We start from the raw sequence: 22,892 nt of genomic DNA on the forward strand, positions 1-22,892 counted from the left end.
TGTATGTTGGTGTAGTTTGGTTAATAGCCTTGTATGTCAGTAGAAGTATTTTATATTTAATACAGTAGAATACTGGTAACCAATGGAGGGACTGACAGAGCGGATCTGCAGACGATGAACGTCTAGCGAGGAAGATTAGCCTCGCAGCTGCATTGAAAATGGATTGTAGTGGTGAGAGCCTATGTTTGGGAGGGTTCACTACGATATGCCAGCGGTCGGGCTCCCGGCGACCAGCATACCGGCGCCGGGAGCCCGACTGCCGGCTTACCAACAGTGTGGTGAGCGCAAAGGAGCCCCTTGCGGGCTCGCTGCGCTCACCACGCTACGGGCACGGTGGCGCGCTGCGCGCGCCACACTATTTTATTCTCCCTCCAGGGGGGTCGTGGACCCCCACGAGGGAGAATAAGTGTCGGTATGCCGGCTGTCGGTATGCCGGCTGTCGGGCTCCCGGCGCCGGTATGCTGGTCGCCGGGAGCCCGACCGCCGGCATACTGAAGACCACCCGTTTGGGAAGACTGGTCTGGAGACTATTACAATAATCAAAGCGGGAGATAATGAGAGCATGGATTAGAGTTTTTGCTGTGTCTTGTGTAAGATGTGGTTGTATTTTGGATATGTTTCTTAGATGTATGTAACATGATCTTGAGACAGATTGAATGTGGAGAACAAAGGACAGTTCAGTTCCTTAAAAGAGTTTATTAGTATAATACATTTAAAAGTAGCACCGTATATAAGATTATATCCACCGAAAAAGTCCCTCTTTCCTTCACACACCTCTCAACGCTTGCTCCCCGAACAGCTGACTACGGCCATCGGATCCCTGCCTGCATCACTTTGGTCTCCTTTGCCGGCTTGGAGACCGTGTACATCTGCAACGGGATGGCCGTTTCAGTGCAACAGCCACACCATCCTCTCCCCGCTAAGCCATTAGAGTGGGCACTGCAGGAATTCACAACCGAGGACGCTCTGTGTTACCAGCCCACGTGAGAAGGTAAAGTGACTACACACAATACGATACTGACAGACGGCTGCGGGGCATATTGCTACAAACTTGTGGCATAGAAGCATTGGCCCTCATTCCGAGTTGTTTGCTCGCAAGCTGCTTTTAGCAGCTTTGCACACGCTAAGCCGCCGCCTACTGGGAGTGGATCTTAGCTTATCAAAATTGCGAACGAAAGTTTCGCAATATTGCGAAAAGACTTCTCTGTGCAGTTTCTGAGTAGCTCGAGACTTACTCTGCCAGTGCGATCAGTTCAGTGCTTGTCGTTCCTGGTTTGACGTCACAAACACACCCAGCGTTCGCCCAGACACTCCTCCGTTTCTCCAGCCACTCCCGCGTTTTTCCCAGAAACGGTAGCGTTTTTTCACACACTCCCGTAAAACGGCCAGTTTCCGCCCAGAAACACCCACTTCCTGTCAATCACACTCCGATCACCAGAACGAAGAAAAAACCTCGTAATGCCGTGAGTAAAATACCTAACTGCATAGCAAATTTACTTGGCGCAGTCGCACTGCGGGCATTGTGCATGCGCATTAGTGACTAATCGCTTCGTTGCGAGAAAAAAATAGCGAGCGAACAACTCGGAATGACCCCCATTGTATCCACTCTGCATTGAGAGAGTTGAACTATTCACACTACCATCATTTATACAGCAAGTACCATGATTAAGCTACTATGATGATTTATCTACAGCCTAATTACCAATATTGTTACAGCTGCTAGACTCACAGCAATATATTCCATCGGCTTGAGCATTTCAGGATAGCAATTTCTGGTGGATTTTTACCAAATCGGGTGGATACTGATGATATAATCTTATATACGGTGCTATAGTGTTGTACATTTATATATTTATATATTTCAATATTGCGGATATTTTTGATGCTACTTTTAAATGTATTATACTAATAAACTCTTTTAGATACGTCAGCTCTTCTCTCCTACAATTTATTCTGTATTTTTTCACTCCCATGAGCGCAGCCTTTTTTTATTTATTTTGTTTTCTAACCTTAAAGGCACATACACAGTGCCTTTACTGTTGTGCACAGGGGAAGTGTAATACATCTGGCCTCAGACATTTATGGCAGAATAAAGAAGCAAGTTGATAATGGGGGTCATTCCGACCCGATCGCACGCTGCACTTCTTCGCAGCCGTGCGATCGGGTCGAAACTGTGCATGCACCGGCGCCGCAGTGCGTCAGCGCATGGCAGTCATCATTGCCTAGCGATCGCCTCTGAGACAGAGGCGGTCGCTAGGCAGGAGGGGGCTGAACGGCGGTGTTTAGTCGCCGTTTAGGGGGAGCGGTCCGGCCAACGCAGGCGTGGCTGGACCGTTCGGGGGCAGGCCGCGGCGGCTGCGTGACGTGTCGCAACTACGAGTAACTCCCGGCCAGCCGCAGGAGCTGCGCTGGCCGGGAGTTACTCCTCAAATACAAAGGCATCGCCTCTGTGTGATGCTTTTGTATTTGTGCGGGGGGGGGGGCGGCACTGACACTAGCCCTGTGCTGGGCGTCCCCCCGCATGTCTGAGTTAAGGATCGTAGCTGTGCTAAACTTTGCACAGCTACGATCAACTCGGAATGACCCCCAACGTCTGTTAGTGTTTCAATATTACAACAGCTACAGGGCAGTCAGCCCCTCCATCTGAACCAAACCTGGAAGTGGCAGAGAGAAGTAATTGAGTTCAAATGATAAATTGTCTTTATGTTTCAGATCATCTTGTCATCTAGTTCTCACCAGCTTGGTGTGGGAGTCAGAAAGATTGCGTTTTATTAAGCCCATAAGCAGGACTATTACTGCTCCCAATCTGCATTTATTACTCCAGTTTTCCATGTCAGGGGCAAGAAACATGTAGCCAACAGGCAATCCATAGGAAGCCAACTATGGATTTGGAATTTATTTAGTTTATGGTATACATACATTAAGTCTCCAGGCATACATTTGTTCATTTCATCAAACAAAACTTCACGTCTACCATATTCTATATAAATATATTTTTTTACATCAACAATATTGTGCATTCTATAAAAGGACAGTTGCATTGACTTTACATAGGACAGGTACCACTATCAATAGCTTTTATTGTGGATCGTTGACTACGTAATTCTAGCCAAATTGGCTCCCATTGCTAACACAAAGAAAAAATAAGCTGGCCATAGTTATTGGGGGTGGAAAAATGCAAGCACTGAATGAGCGCGCACCCAAGAAAAAGGGGTGTAGTATTGCTGAAATTGGCGTGGTCTTGCTAAAATGGGATTGGTCTTGCAGGGAAATACTACCTTAACCATATTATGTCCCAAACAGTAATGCCACTAACACCATATTATGCCCCACACTGTAATGCCCCTTACACCTTATTATGCCCACACAGCAATGTCCCTTGCACCTTATTATGCCCCACACAGTAATGCCCCTAGCACCATATTATACTCCACACACAGTAATGCTCCTTGTACCAAAATATGCCCCACACAGCAATGCCCCTTGTTATTCTCCACACAGTAATGCCTCTTGCACTAAAGTATGCTTCACGCAGTAATGCCTCTTTTTATGCCCACACAGTAATGCCCCTGGCACCAAAGTATGCCCCACACATTTTTGCCCCTTGTTATGCCCCACACAGTAATGCCCCTTGCGCCATGCCTCACTTAGCAATAATCACAATGCGGCCCCTTAAAATTGGCACTGTACTTGGTCCTGCTCATTGTCAGGGATTGTTTCATGCTGGTGCTGCTAGCCTGCTCCCTCCACCGCCGCTGCTATATTCCCGGGACTGCTGTGCTATTGCCTGTCTACTCCCTCCGGGCTCCATCTAAATGCATTTTGGGAGGGTATTTTCACAGTATTCTATGCGACCGGCCAGACTGCATAGAATACTGCACACAATAGCCGCAATTGCACGGCTGGCCCGGCCCTAAAAATGGCACTGTATCATACATGCCTACCCTACCGGAATCGCCGGTAGGATCCCGAAAATCCAGTGGCACTCCTGGCACCCCGGAAAGGTCGGCAAGTGTCCTGCATCTGCTGCCAACACCCGCACCCCCAATTCGGTTGCCCACAATGGAGCACCAGTGGGCAGTCCAAGTTGGACCTGTTGACAATATTTGCACTGAATCCTGTCATCACCTGTTTCCTCGGCACTGAATAGCAGGGAAAAGAGCTATTATCTGTTATATACTGTGTGTATAAACATATATATATATATATATATATATATATATATAGCATGTTCCATAATGAAGGGCTGTCAACATCCTTTTAAAGCTTGTAATAATACATGCCTTTAGCTGCTCTTTGTATGGGAAAAATTCTAAAGCAATCAATGTTATTTCATTGTTATTTCAATGTTTAAATTTAGCACAGCTATGATCAGGCACTCAGACATGCAGGGGGACGCCCAGCACAGGGCTAGTCCGCCCCGCATGTCAGTTTGAACCGATCACTGCGCTGTGATAAACTGCAGCGAGCGCTCGGTTCGGAATGACCCCCCTACATGCTTTATCATATAGGTTTCACACATTCTTGTCCACCCAGATTATTTCCATATCCTTGGGGTTACAGGAAAGAGATGAGTTCCCCATGACATTACTACTTGCCCCAGTTATAGTAAGAGAAGTGACTATTTTACAGTGCATTTGAAAACCAATGAGGTATTGTCATTGGAAAGAGACATGTAATCTTAATGGGTTTTTATTAATGCTGACTCAGTTCTAACAAAAAAAAATCTGTCATGAGCCACCGCTGTGGCTCATTCATATCTGCATTCTGTGTAACTGCAACCTGTCTCCTGTATGTGTGGTCTGTGCAGTTTCACCTGTCAGATAATTAGGCCATTACCTTTTGTCTGGTTTTCCAGCTGCCGTTAATCAGTGCTCAGGAGCCTTGTTCTTTTCCAGCCATCCTGATTGGGGCTTGCTCCCTTTATTACCCAGCTAGCCCTTCCCCTGATGCCTGTTATAGCTTCAAGTTCCTGTTTGTACCTGGTCCCTGTTCCTTGGTGGAGTCTAGAATCTGTGCAGTTAGTACTGTCTGTTCCAGTTGCCAAGCCTGCTATCTCTGCACAAAGTGTAATCCTGCTCTGAAGCCATCTCAGACTAAGTGTCTCTGGATCTCTGCTCCCCTTCAGGGGGTTCTGTTCTAGTTCCAAATTCTGGGTATCTTCAGAATCCACATGAGACAATTTAAGCAAAGTCCTGGGATTTTGCATTAGTTATTTTCAGAGTTTGAGTTTCCTCTTGTATTTAATTATTTATATTATCCTTTGCATTATTGCATTTGTACTGTATTTAGCTAAGTTGCTCATATCATCCTGTGCATTTGGTGCATTTACATATCATTAGCATTCATTATTGTACCATCCTGTGCATTGTTGCAATTCATATTCTTTGAGTGTCTGCTATAATATCACCCTGTGCATTGTTGCACCTGTGTACAATTTATTTATTATTCCTTTCTGAGTATTGTACAGGGTTATTGAGGTTGTCCTGTGATGTCTCACAGTACTGCATTTACTCTTGCCCAGCCTCCAATAGTCACCTTGTCCATATATAAAACTTGGGGCCACCTGAGTACGGGGTGGACCTAATTCACCCTGATAAGGCGGCTGCTATAGGAGAAGCCTAGCATTGCAGGATGCTAAAAGACTGCTGGGCAAGGGGTAATTGCGTAAGCATCACCTGGTCCCACCTGATAACTCAGATACCGAGTAGTCTGCGTAACAAAATCATACAAAATGTTTGCTGGCTTAATACAATAGAACTATACAGTTTTCTCTAAGAGTCAGAAATATGTTTGAAAATACAGTAGAGCTTGGCCCCAAAGTCACACAGTAATAAGGTAAAAGGATCACATCAGTGTGTATTAATAGTATAGAGTAGTTTATAACTGAGAAATGTCAGCTCATGCCAGAAATTATTCTGTTTATAAAACATTTTCCAGCTACAATTTACTATATAATGATTCTCTGTAGCTCCCTTATCACAGCACGAATGTGGAGAGTAATGGAAACTTGCTGGCATTGTGGTACTCAATTTGCATAGGTGCAGTTAGTTTTCCACCAAAGCTCATGGATTTGCAAGTCAATATTGTGGCATTTCCACTTGGAAATGGAAAGATTGGGGCAGAGCAAGAAAAAAAAATCCCCCAGCACACTGCAAGGGACCAGCAAGAGATTTGCATTATATATAATAAAAATGGATAGATCTCATTTACATACTGCTCCATTATTATGTAGGGTAGGACCACCAGAGTGGACATGCCTTGCCATGGCTATGGACCTACGATATGTTTGCAAATGTATGTGACAGAGATCTCTGCATTTTTGTTATTGTGTAGATTGAAAGCCTCTCTTGGGGCATCTCTTGCTTTGCCAAAGACCACGTACAAAAGGGGTATGTAGTGAAAATGGTGATATTCAGAATGTTGACCCCAGAACGTCAACATGGTGTGAATGTCAACATTCAGATTGTCAACATGGGTGCTATGTTGACAGTCAAAATGTTAACATTCACAATATTGAGATTGCCGTAGAGTCAAAATTGTCATAATTTCAACATTGTGAATGTCAACAAGGACAATGTCAATAGTCCATGATAGAGTTGGGCACTGTTTAGAATAGGGTTAGGTCATAAGTGCACTAATAACACTATGCCAACATGCCAACTGTCCACATTTATAATGTTGACATTCTAACAATGTCGACATTATGTCAATATAGACATGAACAGTGACTTTCTCACTGTCAACATTTTGTACCACAACCGCACAAAAGTACTTGACTTTTGAACCATCACAGATAAATTTTCACAGTTTCACTATCCATTTCTTCTTAAACAGATGCACATTGCACAATATAAAAAAAAAAGTGAAAATGCACAAAAATGCACCATTTCAAACACCAGCTGCCTTTGATGCATGAAGCAATTCTATTTTGTTTTTAAGGAGGAGATTGTGGGTGGCCTTGTGCTTAAAAAGTACTAAGTACTCCCCCTGACTGTGGCCACACCTATTGGGGTGTGGCCACGCCCCTAACTAGACACTCCAGACCCATTTAGAGGATGTGTCCTCTAGGGAGTAGACACATGCTCTAAAGGGAACATGTCCTATTTTACAAATGTAAATGCGGGGAGGAAACAAAATGGCACATAAAATAAATAATACGTCCCTCTGTCCTCCTTATGTATAATGTAGGCCATAAGTGAGGATAAACTAAACAGAATTTTAGGGAAAAGTGCAAAAAAAATAAAAGGGATGTCAATACACTTAAACTTGGAAAATAATGGGTATTAATATTTATTAGAAGATGCACAAAAGGTTGAACCTGTTTTGTAATGGAATTGGATTAACCCAACAAGATGCAAACCTGCACTGTTTGTAAGCGTCAGGTAAACTGACATGCATACTGCATCTGCACTTTTATCTTGTATGCATCCATGAATACTTTAAATGTTAATAAATATCTATTTGTTTTTTTGTGCTGCAGAATGTGCACAATGCAACTGTTATCTGTACCACAAACACTTTGACCATATGCAGACTAACCAAGAAAATACAATGGCAAAGAAATCTGAAGAACACCTACAAGAGCAAGTATCCCGCCTCAGCGCTCTAACAGTGGAGAATGTGACAAAATTAGAGTTGCAGTATGAATCTATTGATGGAGTTCTCCAAGAGAGGCAGAAAGTGGAGAAATATATCCAGAAGACCCAGCAGTCAGGAGAACTACAGAGGAGCACAGGGTCCTTACTTCTCACAGTGCAAGAACAAGATTCCCAACGTTTGCGGAAAAGCAGGATAAACACAACGAAAGGTGGTATGTTGTATTTTCATATTTATGTTACACATTTTTCAGATTCTATTTTGTAGCTATATAAGAAAGGTTATACAATTCAATAACTGTAGCGAAAACAAATGGATGCAATTTCTCTTACCTGTAAACTGAGGTGTCCCATAACACATAACAATCCATGGGATACTCAGTTTCCCTATCACACTAGTTATTCAACTGTACTAAATATTACAATCAGTATATATTTTTATTTCAGTGCTCTAGCATGAAAGAGAAACATTATTTCTATAATATGCTTTGTCTATTATACATGCTTTGTGAATTATATCCATGGTCTAGAATAGAATAAATACCCCAAAACCTAACATTCCTACTCTCTGTAATTAAGGAATGTGTTATGTCTATTCCTCATTACTCCCTAGCCAGGAAATCTATTCGGACAGGCAAATCCTAAAAGCAGTACTCTCAATGCTAATGGCAGTGGCCAGGTTCTGTCCTGGCATTCTTACTGTACATGTGCAACCTTACAGTACAGTAGGTCATGAATGTGCACTATGAATGCCAAAAAGGATCCCCCTTCTCACTCCAGGAGTTCCTTCCATAGGAAAGAGTGAGCTAATGCCATCTGAAGAGGCTCCCAAACATGTTTAGTTTCGAGCTTAATAAATTGTACAGTAAGAACGTCCCCATATATTACATTGGGACCGCTCTGTGCATCATTCTTTTATGATCACAGGAGATGCCAGTGTTATACAGTATGTCTTCGTTAGGAGCAGGGCCAAATTGGTCATTTGGCACTTCTGGCAAATGCCAGAAGGGCAGAATTGGATATAACAATGCGGATGAGATATGAGAAAATCAGCTATATTTGCATGTTTAGTAACAATCTCTTACTGAAAGAGACTGCACATGCATCATCAAGGGCAGATGGGGAAGGATCTGGAGGCACTAGTGGCCAGGGCCAAGCTCTTGGTAAATCTGACAGAATAGCAACCCCCTTAGAAAGCTATGGGGTCCGCTTTGTGATTGGAAATGTAAGGACTGTTGCAGATATCGGAGAATCCAGGTGCTTTCAGGGGATATTCTGCAAATATACTGTCAAAAATTTGCCCCCTGGTGTTTCTATAATGGGTGAGAGGTGCAGACGCGGATTGGCCATAGGGTTCACAGGGAAGATTCCCGGTGGGCTGACGCACCCGTGGGGCCTGTTTTGTTTGAGGACATGTGGTCCTTTTTATAGACATAATGAATAAGATGCTAAATAATTTGCATATATGAAAATGACTTTGCCACCTAGCCTGTGATTGCAGATGATCTAGTGTATGCTCTGTCTGCCTGCTTGGCTGACATATAAGATTGAGTGAATAGTGATTGGGATACGGTTGGTGTAATAAGCAATAAAATATATTTCTAAAGAATGATATAGTTTCCTAAATTCTGACGGTGTATCATATAATGTGCTCATAATATTTAATTGTATTTCTTTTTAACTTCCCCCTTGATGCTAGACATGCCCACTATCTGGAAAGTTTTGGGGGGAGGGTGCTGCTGCCATGGCCCATGGCTAGACCTTACACCTCTGGTGCTGCCCTTGCGGGGCCACTAGTACAAATTTTTCCAGGGCCACTTTTTGTTCCAAATCCACCCCTGGAGAGGTGTGCGATGCAGACGGGCCCCTGCGTCCTGGGGGCCCACACACCGCATACCCTGTACCCATATAATTATACTCACCACACAAAACTGCAGAAATCACTGTGAAAATGGGTGCCGCAGCCATTTTCCTGGTGAATTGGGCATGAATAGTAGAGATATCATAGTAACATGGTTAATGAGGTTGAAAAAAGACAAGTTCTCCATCGAGTTCAACCTTTATATATTGATCCTATACTATTCCCTATAGAACCATAGTTTAACCCATAATGACTCAAGTGAAGTTTTTAGTCTAGTTGACAACTAGAATCCATAGTTTTCCGTGGCCTAGCGGGCACCCGGTACAGACGTGTCTTGATGGAGCTCCTGGATGGCATTGCTTTATTAACAAGATTCTGCCTTCCAAAATGCAGCATACAGTATGTCCCCTGCCCAGCCACACTAGCCCCATACAGCCAGCACCTACCCTATACTCTGGTCCCCAGAGCTGGAGGATGCCTCTAGTGTCCTTGTGGGTTGCGGCCTGTGCATGCTGCTGAAGCCGGGGCCTCGATTTCATATGGAGCGCCGTGCTGTGTGCATAGGTCACCAGCACCAGTGTTTTAGTCTCCGGCGGTGCTGTGCCCTGCTGCCTGGACCGGAAGTAGCAGCTCTGAAGTGCTTGCTGTTTCCTTCTCTCTCTAGGGCTCCCTGCTCTCAGCGGCTGCTGTCCCTCATGCTCCTCCGCAAACTCTTTGGACGCTGTGGCTGTTGGCTGGTCCCAGCCCTGTGTCCTACAGAGATCTACCCCGCTAACGCCTGGTTCCTGGTGTTACTTCTCCACAATCATCACCTTGCTGCTGCTGGGCCACCATTCAGGCAGCTATATTGAATTGAATTATTGCATGTATGCACTCCATACCATTTTTAGTTGTGAATACATTCTACCAAATACCTATGATATATTGTTTAGTGTCTAGCCATATCCCCTTGTGGGACTAGCTTTGGAACAACACCTACTGGTTTGCTTATATTACTGCTTATACTTATTCCTTCCTATTTCCACTGTGCTCCCCTTAGATATTATACGAGTTACTTTAATTCGCTGGTGACCCCGGTACCTAAACATATTTTTTTGGGACCGTTTCCTTAAATCTTGGCTCCAGATAATATTATTATTATTGTGGTGATCACCTAGATTATGTGCCTGACTAAGTTACCCCACAGTGCCCAAAGCTCCACAGAACAGTCAATTTCTCTATGGCTTTAGTGGCAGAGTTCTCTATGAGTTCTGGTGCAGGTGGAGTCAATATATGCAGTGATTTTTGACACAGACACAGTTCTGTATATGCAGCATAGTCAGCATTCCCACTCCTGAGACTGGGGTGGCTGCTCGGTCCACTCCTAGTGCTTAATGACAGTTGCTCTATGCTATGAAGTGATAATGTTGCTTGCCTAAACTGCTATATATGGCTGTACCTTGTGTTAACTCTTGGGTCCCCTACCTTTCCCCTTTTCTTGGGCCTCTACCTTTCCTCCCTTATCCTCGTAACACGACTACCTATTAGTACTACCGCTTTCATCCATATTCTAACTATGTCTCAGAGAAACAAGAAAAATCAGCAGGCCTCAGCAAACTTTTTTGGGAACAAAACTAAGAATACTCAGAGTCAACCAGCCTGTCCGAAATCTCCATCCTCTCCTAACTCTTCGGAAGCAGGAATTGACCCACAAATTCAAGCAATAATGGCGGGGTTACAGGAAGGAGTGCAAATGGCCTTTAAACAAGAACTCTCTAAGGCACTATCGGAATTCAGGTCCGAGATCGCATCTCTTGGTAATAGGACAGATGCTTTAGAATCAAAGACAGATGACCTATGCTGCTCACAACAGTGTTTGGATAAGGACCTCTTCAGGCTTCATGAGAAAGTCGAATTTCTAAAAGAGCGACTAGAGTACAAAGAGATACAAGATACAAAAGTATGGCTGCGGAAAACACCTGGCGCCCAAATGAATTTTTCCTTATTTAAATAAATATTAAAAGAATACAACCCTCCAAATGGGAAGAAACGTCCACTCCTGAATTCTCCCAGATCCTCCTCTTAACGAGTATCCTTGTCAGGACAGCATATAGAACAGAGGGGAGAGGGGGGCCACATGTGTAATACAGTTTTAATACAACACACAATGACAGATGAAATACAATGAACACAAAGTGATGGTATCAAACATCCACGTGTGTGAGCCACAGAGGAAATGAATGCAACAATTACCAGAGCGATTGAGAACCCACAAAAAGTTCTCAATCAAGTTCTTAAGTACCAGATTCCGCCCGGGCAGGTGACTGGAAATACCCTGGTCCTTGGATCAGCATGCACCTCCGCTGGACACAGACCACTGGAGTCGTAGGAAGCCGACGCGTTTCAACTCCTTTCCGGAGTCTTTTTCAAGGCAGGATACCATCTTTCGTTTCCCTCTTGAGAATTTAACATGTTTAATGTCCAATCGCATGCAGCGCTGTCTCGTTATGATACGTTTCTCCCGGTGTGTGTCCGCCGTCGGGTTGCCATGGATACCGGAAGTGTGATTCCGTCACTTCCGCTCTCACGTCTCTTTGTATGTTACCAGGGCAACCCAGCGTATCAATACGTCCGTCCGTGCACCATCCACACTTGGGTTGTCATGGCAACTAGATATCCACAACGGTCTTTCCTTGTAGTAGTTTACACTGGCTAACAGGCCGCTGTCAGGACGGGCCATATATAGCTCAAATGGACTCCAATGAATCATATCAGGTGTGCGCTTGAGAGTCCTATTCCAGTCCATATGACAACTTTGAGTAAATCACCAAAAGTCTAAAATATGTATAAAAAATAGTGCTAAATCATACAATAAAACATTTAATAAAAACAAATGATTTTAAAAGACAAGACAATGTTTATCCAGATAGTCAGCATTTATATGAACCACTTGAGTTCAAAATCATTGTTTAAACCCATAGGGTGCAAAGTATTCAATTCATATATAAAATTCATTTCGCTTTTAGCTAAAAGTGTATTGACATCCCGTTGTCGTGGTCCACATTTTACTACCTTAATAGCCCCAAATCTCATTATACCCCTTGTGGAGCTACCATGGTGTATCCTAAAATGGTTTGACAAGGCATGGGTTTCTAGACCTTTCTTAATGTTCCTACAATGCTCGCCTACAACAAATACTAAGGGAGTGAAAATCTTTAACATCAGTTCCCACGTGTTGACTAAGCATGAAGAAAATGTTCTAGAGAAGGGCCTGAAATATGCCCCTGCAAGATCAGTTAATAAATTCGAAACTTTTGTTGATATACATAAGTTCGTTCGGAAACTATGCCTAAAAAAATTCTTCCTCTCAAAAGAGCTAGTGGGCGAACTCGGTATAGCTGAAGTTGCGAGTTCCACTCCCTTCAGACCCAAGTCCGTTTTCTTCCCGGCCCATGTAAAAGGAAGTTTCATTGATACATTTAGTGAGATGGTACAGGCAGACTTAAGGGGGATCAAGCCAGGTGGTTTTAAATGTAACCTCTCATATAAGGAGAGGATGGCCCTAAAGGATTTGCAAAATAACCATGAACTAGTACTCAAACCTGCCGATAAAGGTGGGGGTGTTGTCGTTATGGACAAGAACAGATATATTAAGGAATTAGAAACACATGTTAAAGACCTGAGAACTTATGCCAAACTTAGGTCAGACCCCACGTGTAGATTTAATACAAATCTACTGACCCTTATCGATAAATTCTGCTGTTTGGGTGTTTTAGAAGAAAAGGAAAAGAAGTTTATCTTCAACCACACACCAGTTGGTTGTACCGGCACTTTATTTATTGCCGAAAGTCCACAAGGACGTTTTTAATCCCCCTGGACGTCCGATAGTGTCCGGCATCCAGTCAGTTACTGCAAACCTCTCTGAATATATTGATTTTTTTCTACAACCCCTGGTGCTAACCAATCCCTCACACTTAAGAGACACTAAGGATTTGCTTAACTTTTTGTCAACCATAACATGGAAGGAGGAGTATGTGCTAGTTACGGCCGATGTTAGGTCCCTTTATTCTATTATAGATCACAAGGCAGGGATTGATGCAGTTACATCCTATCTGGGTGCCAGTTCTTTGGAGACCAATTTACAACAGTTCATTATAGAGGGTATCCAGTTCATCCTCACTAACAATTATTTTGTAGTAGAAGGGGAATACTATATACAACAAGTTGGTACGGCTATGGGCACCAGGTTCGCTCCGAGCTACGCAAACATCTTTATGGGCAAATGGGAGTCTGATTCTGTGTATGCAGGCCACCCATTCGGAGCGAACCTGGTGTCCTGGAAACGTTACATTGATGACGTACTTTTTATTTGGAGGGGTGATCAATCAGAGCTTAAGGGTTTTTGTGAATATCTCAATTCCAATAACCTTAACATAGAACTCTCCTTTACCATTAGCAATGTTACTGTAAATTTTTTGGATTTGACCTTAAAAGTAGTGGAAGGGATCCTCTCCACGAGTACATATACGAAGGATACTGATTCCCAGATGTATATACATGCTGAAAGTTGCCACCATTCGAACTGGCTGGATTCAGTTCCATATGGGCAACTGAAAAGGGTTAAAAGGAACTGTTCAGAGGCCCAGGTATACACCGATCAAGCGCAAGATCTGAAAAGAAGGTTTGAGAGAAGTGGCTATAAAACTGCCGATATAGATATAGCCATGGAAAAGGTAGATAGAGTTGACAGGATGGAGTTGCTTGTGGACAAACCCAAAGAAACATCAAATAGAGAGAGATTTGAATGGGCCTTTATTACTGGCTACAATTCCCAATACAAAGTCCTGGAAAAATCTGTCAGACGAAACTGGAGCATCCTTAAGAAAGACCCCGTTTTGGGGGGATTGCTGCCTAACCGTCCGACATTTATTTATAAAAGGGCCCCTAATCTGAAAACACTACTGGTCAACAGCTATGTACCACCTAAAAAGAGGGAGGGTAGAATATTAACCCAAGGCTTCCATCGATGTGGAATGTGCATCTGCTGCCGAGAGGTACCCAGTGATGGGACAAAGAAAATAGATTCCCTATGTGTGAATGGAAAATCCGTTAAGATCAGGGATTTCATCACTTGCAACATAAAAAATGTTGTTTATTTTATTGAGTGCAAATGTCACCTGTTTTACATTGGTCGTACAACTAGACCTCTTAAGACTCGCCTTGGCGAGCATTGTAGGAACATTAAGAAAGGTCTAGAAACCCATGCCTTGTCAAACCATTTTAGGATACACCATGGTAGCTCCACAAGGGGTATAATGAGATTTGGGGCTATTAAGGTAGTAAAATGTGGACCACGACAACGGGATGTCAATACACTTTTAGCTAAAAGCGAAATGAATTTTATATATGAATTGAATACTTTGCACCCTATGGGTTTAAACAATGATTTTGAACTCAAGTGGTTCATATAAATGCTGACTATCTGGATAAACATTGTCTTGTCTTTTAAAATCATTTGTTTTTATTAAATGTTTTATTGTATGATTTAGCACTATTTTTTATACATATTTTAGACTTTTGGTGATTTACTCAAAGTTGTCATATGGACTGGAATAGGACTCTCAAGCGCACACCTGATATGATTCATTGGAGTCCATCTGAGCTATATATGGCCCGTCCTGACAGCGGCCTGTTAGCCAGTGTAAACTACTACAAGGAAAGACCGTTGTGGATATCTAGTTGCCATGACAACCCAAGTGTGGATGGTGCACGGACGGACGTATTGATACGCTGGGATGCCCTGGTAACATACAAAGAGCCGTGAGAGCGGAAGTGACGGAATCACACTTCCGGTATCCATGGCAACCCGACGGCGGACACACACCGGGAGAAACGTATCATAACGAGACAGCGCTGCATGCGATTGGACATTAAACATGTTAAATACTCAAGAGGGAAACGAAAGATGGTATCCTGCCTAGAGATGAGCGGGTTCGGTTTCTCTGAATCCGAACCCGCCCGAACTTCATGTTTTTTTTCACGGGTCCGAGCGACTCGGATCTTCCCGCCTTGCTCGGTTAACCCGAGCGCGCCAGAACGTCATCATGACGCTGTCGGATTCTCGCGAGGCTCGGATTCTATCGCGAGACTCGGATTCTATATAAGGAGCCGCGCGTCGCCGCCATTTTCACACGTGCATTGAGATTGATAGGGAGAGGACGTGGCTGGCGTCCTCTCCATTTAGATTAGGGTTGAGAGAGAGAGAGAGAGATTGACCTGAGGCTGTGATACTGTAGAAGAGAGTGCAGAGTTTAGTGACTGACGACCACAGTGACCACCAGACAGTGCAGTTGTTTGTTTTATTTAATATATCCGTTCTCTGCCTGAAAAAAACGATACACACAGTGACTCAGTCACATACCATATCTGTGTGCACTGCTCAGCCCAGTGTGCTGCATCAATGTATATATATATCTGACTGTGCTCAGCTCACACAGCTTATAATTGTGGGGGAGACTGGGGAGCACTGCAGTGCCAGTTATAGGTTATAGCAGGAGCCAGGAGTACATAATATTATATTAAAATTAAACAGTGCACACTTTTGCTGCAGGAGTGCCACTGCCAGTGTGACTAGTGACCAGTGACCTGACCACCAGTATATATAATATTAGTAGTATACTATCTCTTTATCAACCAGTCTATATTAGCAGCAGACACAGTACAGTGCGGTAGTTCACGGCTGTGGCTACCTCTGTGTCGGCACTCGGCAGCCCGTCCATAATTGTATATACCACCTAACCGTGGTTTTTTTTTCTTTCTTTATAGTCATACTAGTTACGAGTATACTATCTCTTTATCAACCAGTCTATATTAGCAGCAGACACAGTACAGTGCGGTAGTTCACGGCTGTGGCTACCTCTGTGTCGGCACTCGGCAGCCCGTCCATAATTGTATATACCACCTAACCGTGGTTTTTTTTTCTTTCTTTATACATACATACTAGTTACGAGTATACTATCTCTTTATCAACCAGTCTATATTAGCAGCAGACACAGTACAGTGCGGTAGTTCACGGCTGTGGCTACCTCTGTGTCGGCACTCGGCAGCCCGTCCATAATTGTATATACCACCTAACCGTGGTTTTTTTTTCTTTCTTTATACATACATACTAGTTACGAGTATACTATCTCTTTATCAACCAGTCTATATATTAACAGCAGACACAGTACAGTGCGGTAGTTCACGGCTGTGGCTACCTCTGTGTCGGCACTCGGCAGCCCGTCCATAATTGTATATACCACCTAACCGTGTTTTTTTTTTCTTTCTTTATACATACATACTAGTTACGAGTATACTATCTCTTTATCAACCAGTCTATATATTAGCAGCAGACACAGTACAGTGCGGTAGTTCACGGCTGTGGCTACCTCTGTGTCGGCACTCGGCAGCCCGTCCATAATTGTATATACCACCTAACCGTGTTTTTTTTTTCTTTCTTTATACATACATACTAGTTACGAGTATACTATCTCTTTATCAACCAGTCTATATATTAGCAGCAGACACAGTACAGTGCGGTAGTTCACGGCTGTGGCTACCTCTGTGTCGGCACTCGGCAGCCCGTCCATAATTGTATATACCACCTAACCGTGGTTTTTTTTTCTTTCTTTATACATACATACTAGTTACGAGTATACTATCTCTTTATCAACCAGTCTATATATTAGCAGCAGACACAGTACAGTGCGGTAGTTCACGGCTGTGGCTACCTCTGTGTCGGCACTCGGCAGCCCGTCCATAATTGTATATACCACCTAACCGTGTTTTTTTTTTCTTTCTTTATACATACATACTAGTTACGAGTATACTATCTCTTTATCAACCAGTCTATATATTAGCAGCAGACACAGTACAGTGCGGTAGTTCACGGCTGTGGCTACCTCTGTGTCGGCACTCGGCAGCCCGTCCATAATTGTATATACCACCTAACCGTGGTTTTTTTTTCTTTCTTTATACATACATACTAGTTACGAGTATACTATCTCTTTATCAACCAGTCTATATATTAGCAGCAGACACAGTACAGTGCGGTAGTTCACGGCTGTGGCTACCTCTGTGTCGGCACTCGGCAGCCCGTCCATAATTGTATATACCACCTAACCGTGTTTTTTTTTTCTTTCTTTATACATACATACTAGTTACGAGTATACTATCTCTTTATCAACCAGTCTATATATTAGCAGCAGACACAGTACAGTGCGGTAGTTCACGGCTGTGGCTACCTCTGTGTCGGCACTCGGCAGCCCGTCCATAATTGTATATACCACCTAACCGTGGTTTTTTTTTCTTTCTTTATAGTCATACTAGTTACGAGTATACTATCTCTTTATCAACCAGTCTATATTAGCAGCAGACACAGTACAGTGCGGTAGTTCACGGCTGTGGCTACCTCTGTGTCGGCACTCGGCAGCCCGTCCATAATTGTATATACCACCTAACCGTGGTTTTTTTTTCTTTCTTTATACATACATACTAGTTACGAGTATACTATCTCTTTATCAACCAGTCTATATATTAGCAGCAGATACAGTACAGTGCGGTAGTTCACGGCTGTGGCTACCTCTGTGTCGGCACTCGGCAGCCCGTCCATAATTGTATACTAGTATCCAATCCATCCATCTCCATTGTTTACCTGAGGTGCCTTTTAGTTGTGCCTATTAAAATATGGAGAACAAAAATGTTGAGGTTCCAAAATTAGGGAAAGATCAAGATCCACTTCCACCTCGTGCTGAAGCTGCTGCCACTAGTCATGGCCGAGACGATGAAATGCCAGCAACGTCGTCTGCCAAGGCCGATGCCCAATGTCATAGTACAGAGCATGTCAAATCCAAAACACCAAATATCAGTAAAAAAAGGACTCCAAAACCTAAAATAAAATTGTCGGAGGAGAAGCGTAAACTTGCCAATATGCCATTTACCACACGGAGTGGCAAGGAACGGCTGAGGCCCTGGCCTATGTTCATGGCTAGTGGTTCAGCTTCACATGAGGATGGAAGCACTCAGCCTCTCGCTTGAAAAATGAAAAGACTAAAGCTGGCAAAAGCAGTAGCACCGCAAAGAACTGTGCGTTCTTCGAAATCCCAAATCCACAAGGAGAGTCCGACTCCAATTGTGTCGGTTGCGATGCCTGACCTTCCCAACACTGGACGTGAAGAGCATGCGCCTTCCACCATTTGCACGCCCCCTGCAAGTGATGGAAGGAGCACCCGCAGTCCAGTTCCTGATAGTCAGATTGAAGATGTCAGTGTTGAAGTACACCAGGATGAGGAGGATATGGGTGTTGCTGGCGCTGGGGAGGAAATTGACCAGGAGGATTCTGATGGTGAGGTGGTTTGTTTAAGTCAGGCACCCGGGGAGACACCTGTTGTCCGTGGTAGGAATATGGCCGTTGACATGCCTGGTGAAAATACCAAAAAAATCAGCTCTTCGGTGTGGAAGTATTTCTCCAGAAATGCGGACAACAGGTGTCAAGCCGTGTGTTCCCTTTGTCAAGCTGTAATAAGTAGGGGTAAGGACGTTAACCACCTCGGAACATCCTCCCTTATACGTCACCTGCAGCGCATTCATAATAAGTCAGTGACAAGTTCAAAAACTTTGGGTGACAGCGGAAGCAGTCCACTGACCAGTAAATCCCTTCCTCTTGTAACCAAGCTCACGCAAACCACCCCACCAACTCCCTCAGTGTCAATTTCCTCCTTCCCCAGGAATGCCAATAGTCCTGCAGGCAATGTCACTGGCAATTCTGACGAGTCCTCTCCTGCCTGGGATTTCTCCGATGCATCCTTGCGTGTAACGCCTACTGCTGCTGGCGCTGCTGTTGTTGCTGCTGGGAGTCGATGGTCATCCCAGAGGGGAAGTCGTAAGCCCACTTGTACTACTTCCAGTAAGCAATTGACTGTTCAACAGTCCTTTGCGAAGAAGATGAAATATCACAGCAGTCATCCTGCTGCAAAGCGGATAACTGAGGCCTTGACAACTATGTTGGTGTTAGACGTGCGTCCGGTATCCGCCGTTAGTTCACAGGGAACTAGACAATTTATTGAGGCAGTGTGCCCCCGTTACCAAATATGGTATTCCACTAGGTTCCACTTCTCTAGGCAGGCGATACCGAGAATGTACACGGACGTCAGAAAAAGACTCACCAGTGTCCTAAAAAATGCAGTTGTACCCAATGTCCACTTAACCACGGACATGTGGACAAGTGGAGCAGGGCAGGGTCAGGACTATATGACTGTGACAGCCCACTGGGTAGATGTATGGACTCCCGCCGCAAGAACAGCAGCGGCGGCACCAGTAGCAGCATCTCGCAAACGCCAACTCTTTCCTAGGCAGGCTACGCTTTGTATCACCGCTTTCCAGAATACGCACACAGCTGAAAACCTCTTACGGCAACTGAGGAAGATCATCGCGGAATGGCTTACCCCAATTGGACTCTCCTGTGGATTTGTGGCATCGGACAACGCCAGCAATATTGTGTGTGCATTAAATATGGGCAAATTCCAGCACGTCCCATGTTTTGCACATACCTTGAATTTGGTGGTGCAGAATTTTTTAAAAAACGACAGGGGCGTGCAAGAGATGCTGTCGGTGGCCAGAAGAATTGCGGGACACTTTCGGCGTACAGGCACCACGTACAGAAGACTGGAGCACCACCAAAAACTACTGAACCTGCCCTGCCATCATCTGAAGCAAGAAGTGGTAACGAGGTGGAATTCAACCCTCTATATGCTTCAGAGGTTGGAGGAGCAGCAAAAGGCCATTCAAGCCTATACAATTGAGCACGATATAGTAGGTGGAATGCACCTGTCTCAAGCGCAGTGGAGAATGATTTCAACGTTGTGCAAGGTTCTGATGCCCTTTGAACTTGCCACACGTGAAGTCAGTTCAGACACTGCCAGCCTGAGTCAGGTCATTCCCCTCATCAGGCTTTTGCAGAAGAAGCTGGAGACATTGAAGGAGGAGCTAACACGGAGCGATTCCGCTAGGCATGTGGGACTTGTGGATGGAGCCCTTAATTCGCTTAACAAGGATTCACGGGTGGTCAATCTGTTGAAATCAGAGCACTACATTTTGGCCACCGTGCTCGATCCTAGATTTAAAGCCTACCTTGGATCTCTCTTTCCGGCAGACATAAGTCTGCTGGGGTTGAAAGACCTGCTGGTGACAAAATTGTCAAGTCAAGCGGAACGCGACCTGTCAACATCTCCTCCTTCACATTCTCCCGCAACTGGGGGTGCGAGGAAAAGGCTCAGAATTCCGAGCCCACCCGCTGGCGGTGATGCAGGGCAGTCTGGAGCGACTGCTGATGCTGACATCTGGTCCGGACTGAAGGACCTGACAACGATTACGGACATGTCGTCTACTGTCACTGCATATGATTCTCTCAACATTGATAGAATGGTGGAGGATTATATGAGTGACCGCATCCAAGTAGGCACGTCACACAGTCCGTACTTATACTGGCAGGAAAAAGAGGCAATTTGGAGGCCCTTGCACAAACTGGCTTTATTCTACCTAAGTTGCCCTCCCACAAGTGTGTACTCCGAAAGAGTGTTTAGTGCCGCCGCTCACCTTGTCAGCAATCGGCGTACGAGGTTACATCCAGAAAATGTGGAGAAGATGATGTTCATTAAAATGAATTATAATCAATTCCTCCGCGGAGACATTGACCAGCAGCAATTGCCTCCACAAAGTACACAGGGAGCTGAGATGGTGGATTCCAGTGGGGACGAATTGATAATCTGTGAGGAGGGGGATGTACACGGTGATATATCGGAGGGTGATGATGAGGTGGACATCTTGCCTCTGTAGAGCCAGTTTGTGCAAGGAGAGATTAATTGCTTCTTTTTTGGGGGGGGTCCAAACTAACCCGTCATATCAGTCACAGTCGTGTGGCAGACCCTGTCACTGAAATGATGGGTTGGTTAAAGTGTGCATGTCCTGTTTTGTTTATACAACATAAGGGTGGGTGGGAGGGCCCAAGGACAATTCCATCTTGCACCTCTTTTTTCTTTTATTTTTCTTTGCGTCATGTGCTGTTTGGGGAGGGTTTTTTGGAAGGGACATCCTGCGTGACACTGCAGTGCCACTCCTAGATGGGCCCGGTGTTTGTGTCGGCCACTAGGGTCGCTTATCTTACTCACACAGCTACCTCATTGCGCCTCTTTTTTTCTTTGCGTCATGTGCTGTTTGGGGAGGGTTTTTTGGAAGGGACATCCTGCGTGACACTGCAGTGCCACTCCTAGATGGGCCCGGTGTTTGTGTCGGCCACTAGGGTCGCTAATCTTACTCACACAGCTACCTCATTGCGCCTCTTTTTTTCTTTGCGTCATGTGCTGTTTGGGGAGGGTTTTTTGGAAGGGACATCCTGCGTGACACTGCAGTGCCACTCCTAGATGGGCCCGGTGTTTGTGTCGGCCACTAGGGTCGCTTATCTTACTCACACAGCGACCTCGGTGCAAATTTTAGGACTAAAAATAATATTGTGAGGTGTGAGGTATTCAGAATAGACTGAAAATGAGTGGAAATTATGGTTTTTGAGGTTAATAATACTTTGGGATCAAAATGACCGCCAAATTCTATGATTTAAGCTGTTTTTTAGGTTTTTTGGAAAAAAACACCCGAATCCAAAACACACCCGAATCCGACAAAAAAAATTCGGTGAGGTTTTGCCAAAACGCTGTCGAACCCAAAACACGGCCGCTGAACCGAACCCAAAACCAAAACACAAAACCCGAAAAATTTCCGGCGCTCATCTCTAATTTTCCTGCCTTGAAAAAGACTCCGGAAAGGAGTTGAAACGCGTCGGCTTCCTACGACTCCAGTGGTCTGTGTCCAGCGGAGGTGCATGCTGATCCAAGGACCAGGGTATTTCCAGTCACCTGCCCGGGCGGAATCTGGTACTTAAGAACTTGATTGAGAACTTTTTGTGGGTTCTCAATCGCTCTGGTAATTGTTGCATTCATTTCCTCTGTGGCTCACACACGTGGATGTTTGATACCATCACTTTGTGTTCATTGTATTTCATCTGTCATTGTGTGTTGTATTAAAACTGTATTACACATGTGGCCCCCCTCTCCCCTCTGTTCTATATGCTGTCCTTACAAGGATACTCGTTAAGAGGAGGATCTGGGAGAATTCAGGAGTGGACGTTTCTTCCCATTTGGAGGGTTGTATTCTTTTAATATTTATTTAAATAAGGAAAAATTCATTTGGGCGCCAGGTGTTTTCCGCAGCCATACTTTTGTATCTTGTATTTGTTTGCCATTGTGTTTTTGGAGAGACACTCTTTTTGGTTGTGGTAGTCACGAGGCGGCCCTGTGCATGGTGGCGCAACACGTAAGATAAGTGGACTAACTTTTTAGCATCAGAGTACAAAGAGAACTGCTCCCGAC

The 22,892-nt window shown here is 44.4% G+C and overlaps 1 protein-coding gene across 1 annotated transcript in view; it reads left to right on the plus strand.

Annotated features, from left to right (window-relative positions):
* ERICH6B (glutamate rich 6B) overlaps positions 1 to 22,892 on the plus strand; it is a 385,650-nt gene that overhangs the window by 73,073 nt on the left and 289,685 nt on the right. The window contains exon 2 of the mRNA XM_063952820.1: positions 7,484 to 7,813. Coding sequence (XP_063808890.1) covers positions 7,531 to 7,813 — 283 coding nt within the window. The 5' untranslated portion in view covers positions 7,484 to 7,530. The remainder of the gene's footprint in view (positions 1 to 7,483; positions 7,814 to 22,892) is intronic.

Source organism: Pseudophryne corroboree, chromosome 2 (genome assembly GCF_028390025.1).
Source record: "Pseudophryne corroboree isolate aPseCor3 chromosome 2, aPseCor3.hap2, whole genome shotgun sequence".
NCBI classification, from domain to species: domain Eukaryota; kingdom Metazoa; phylum Chordata; class Amphibia; order Anura; family Myobatrachidae; genus Pseudophryne; species Pseudophryne corroboree.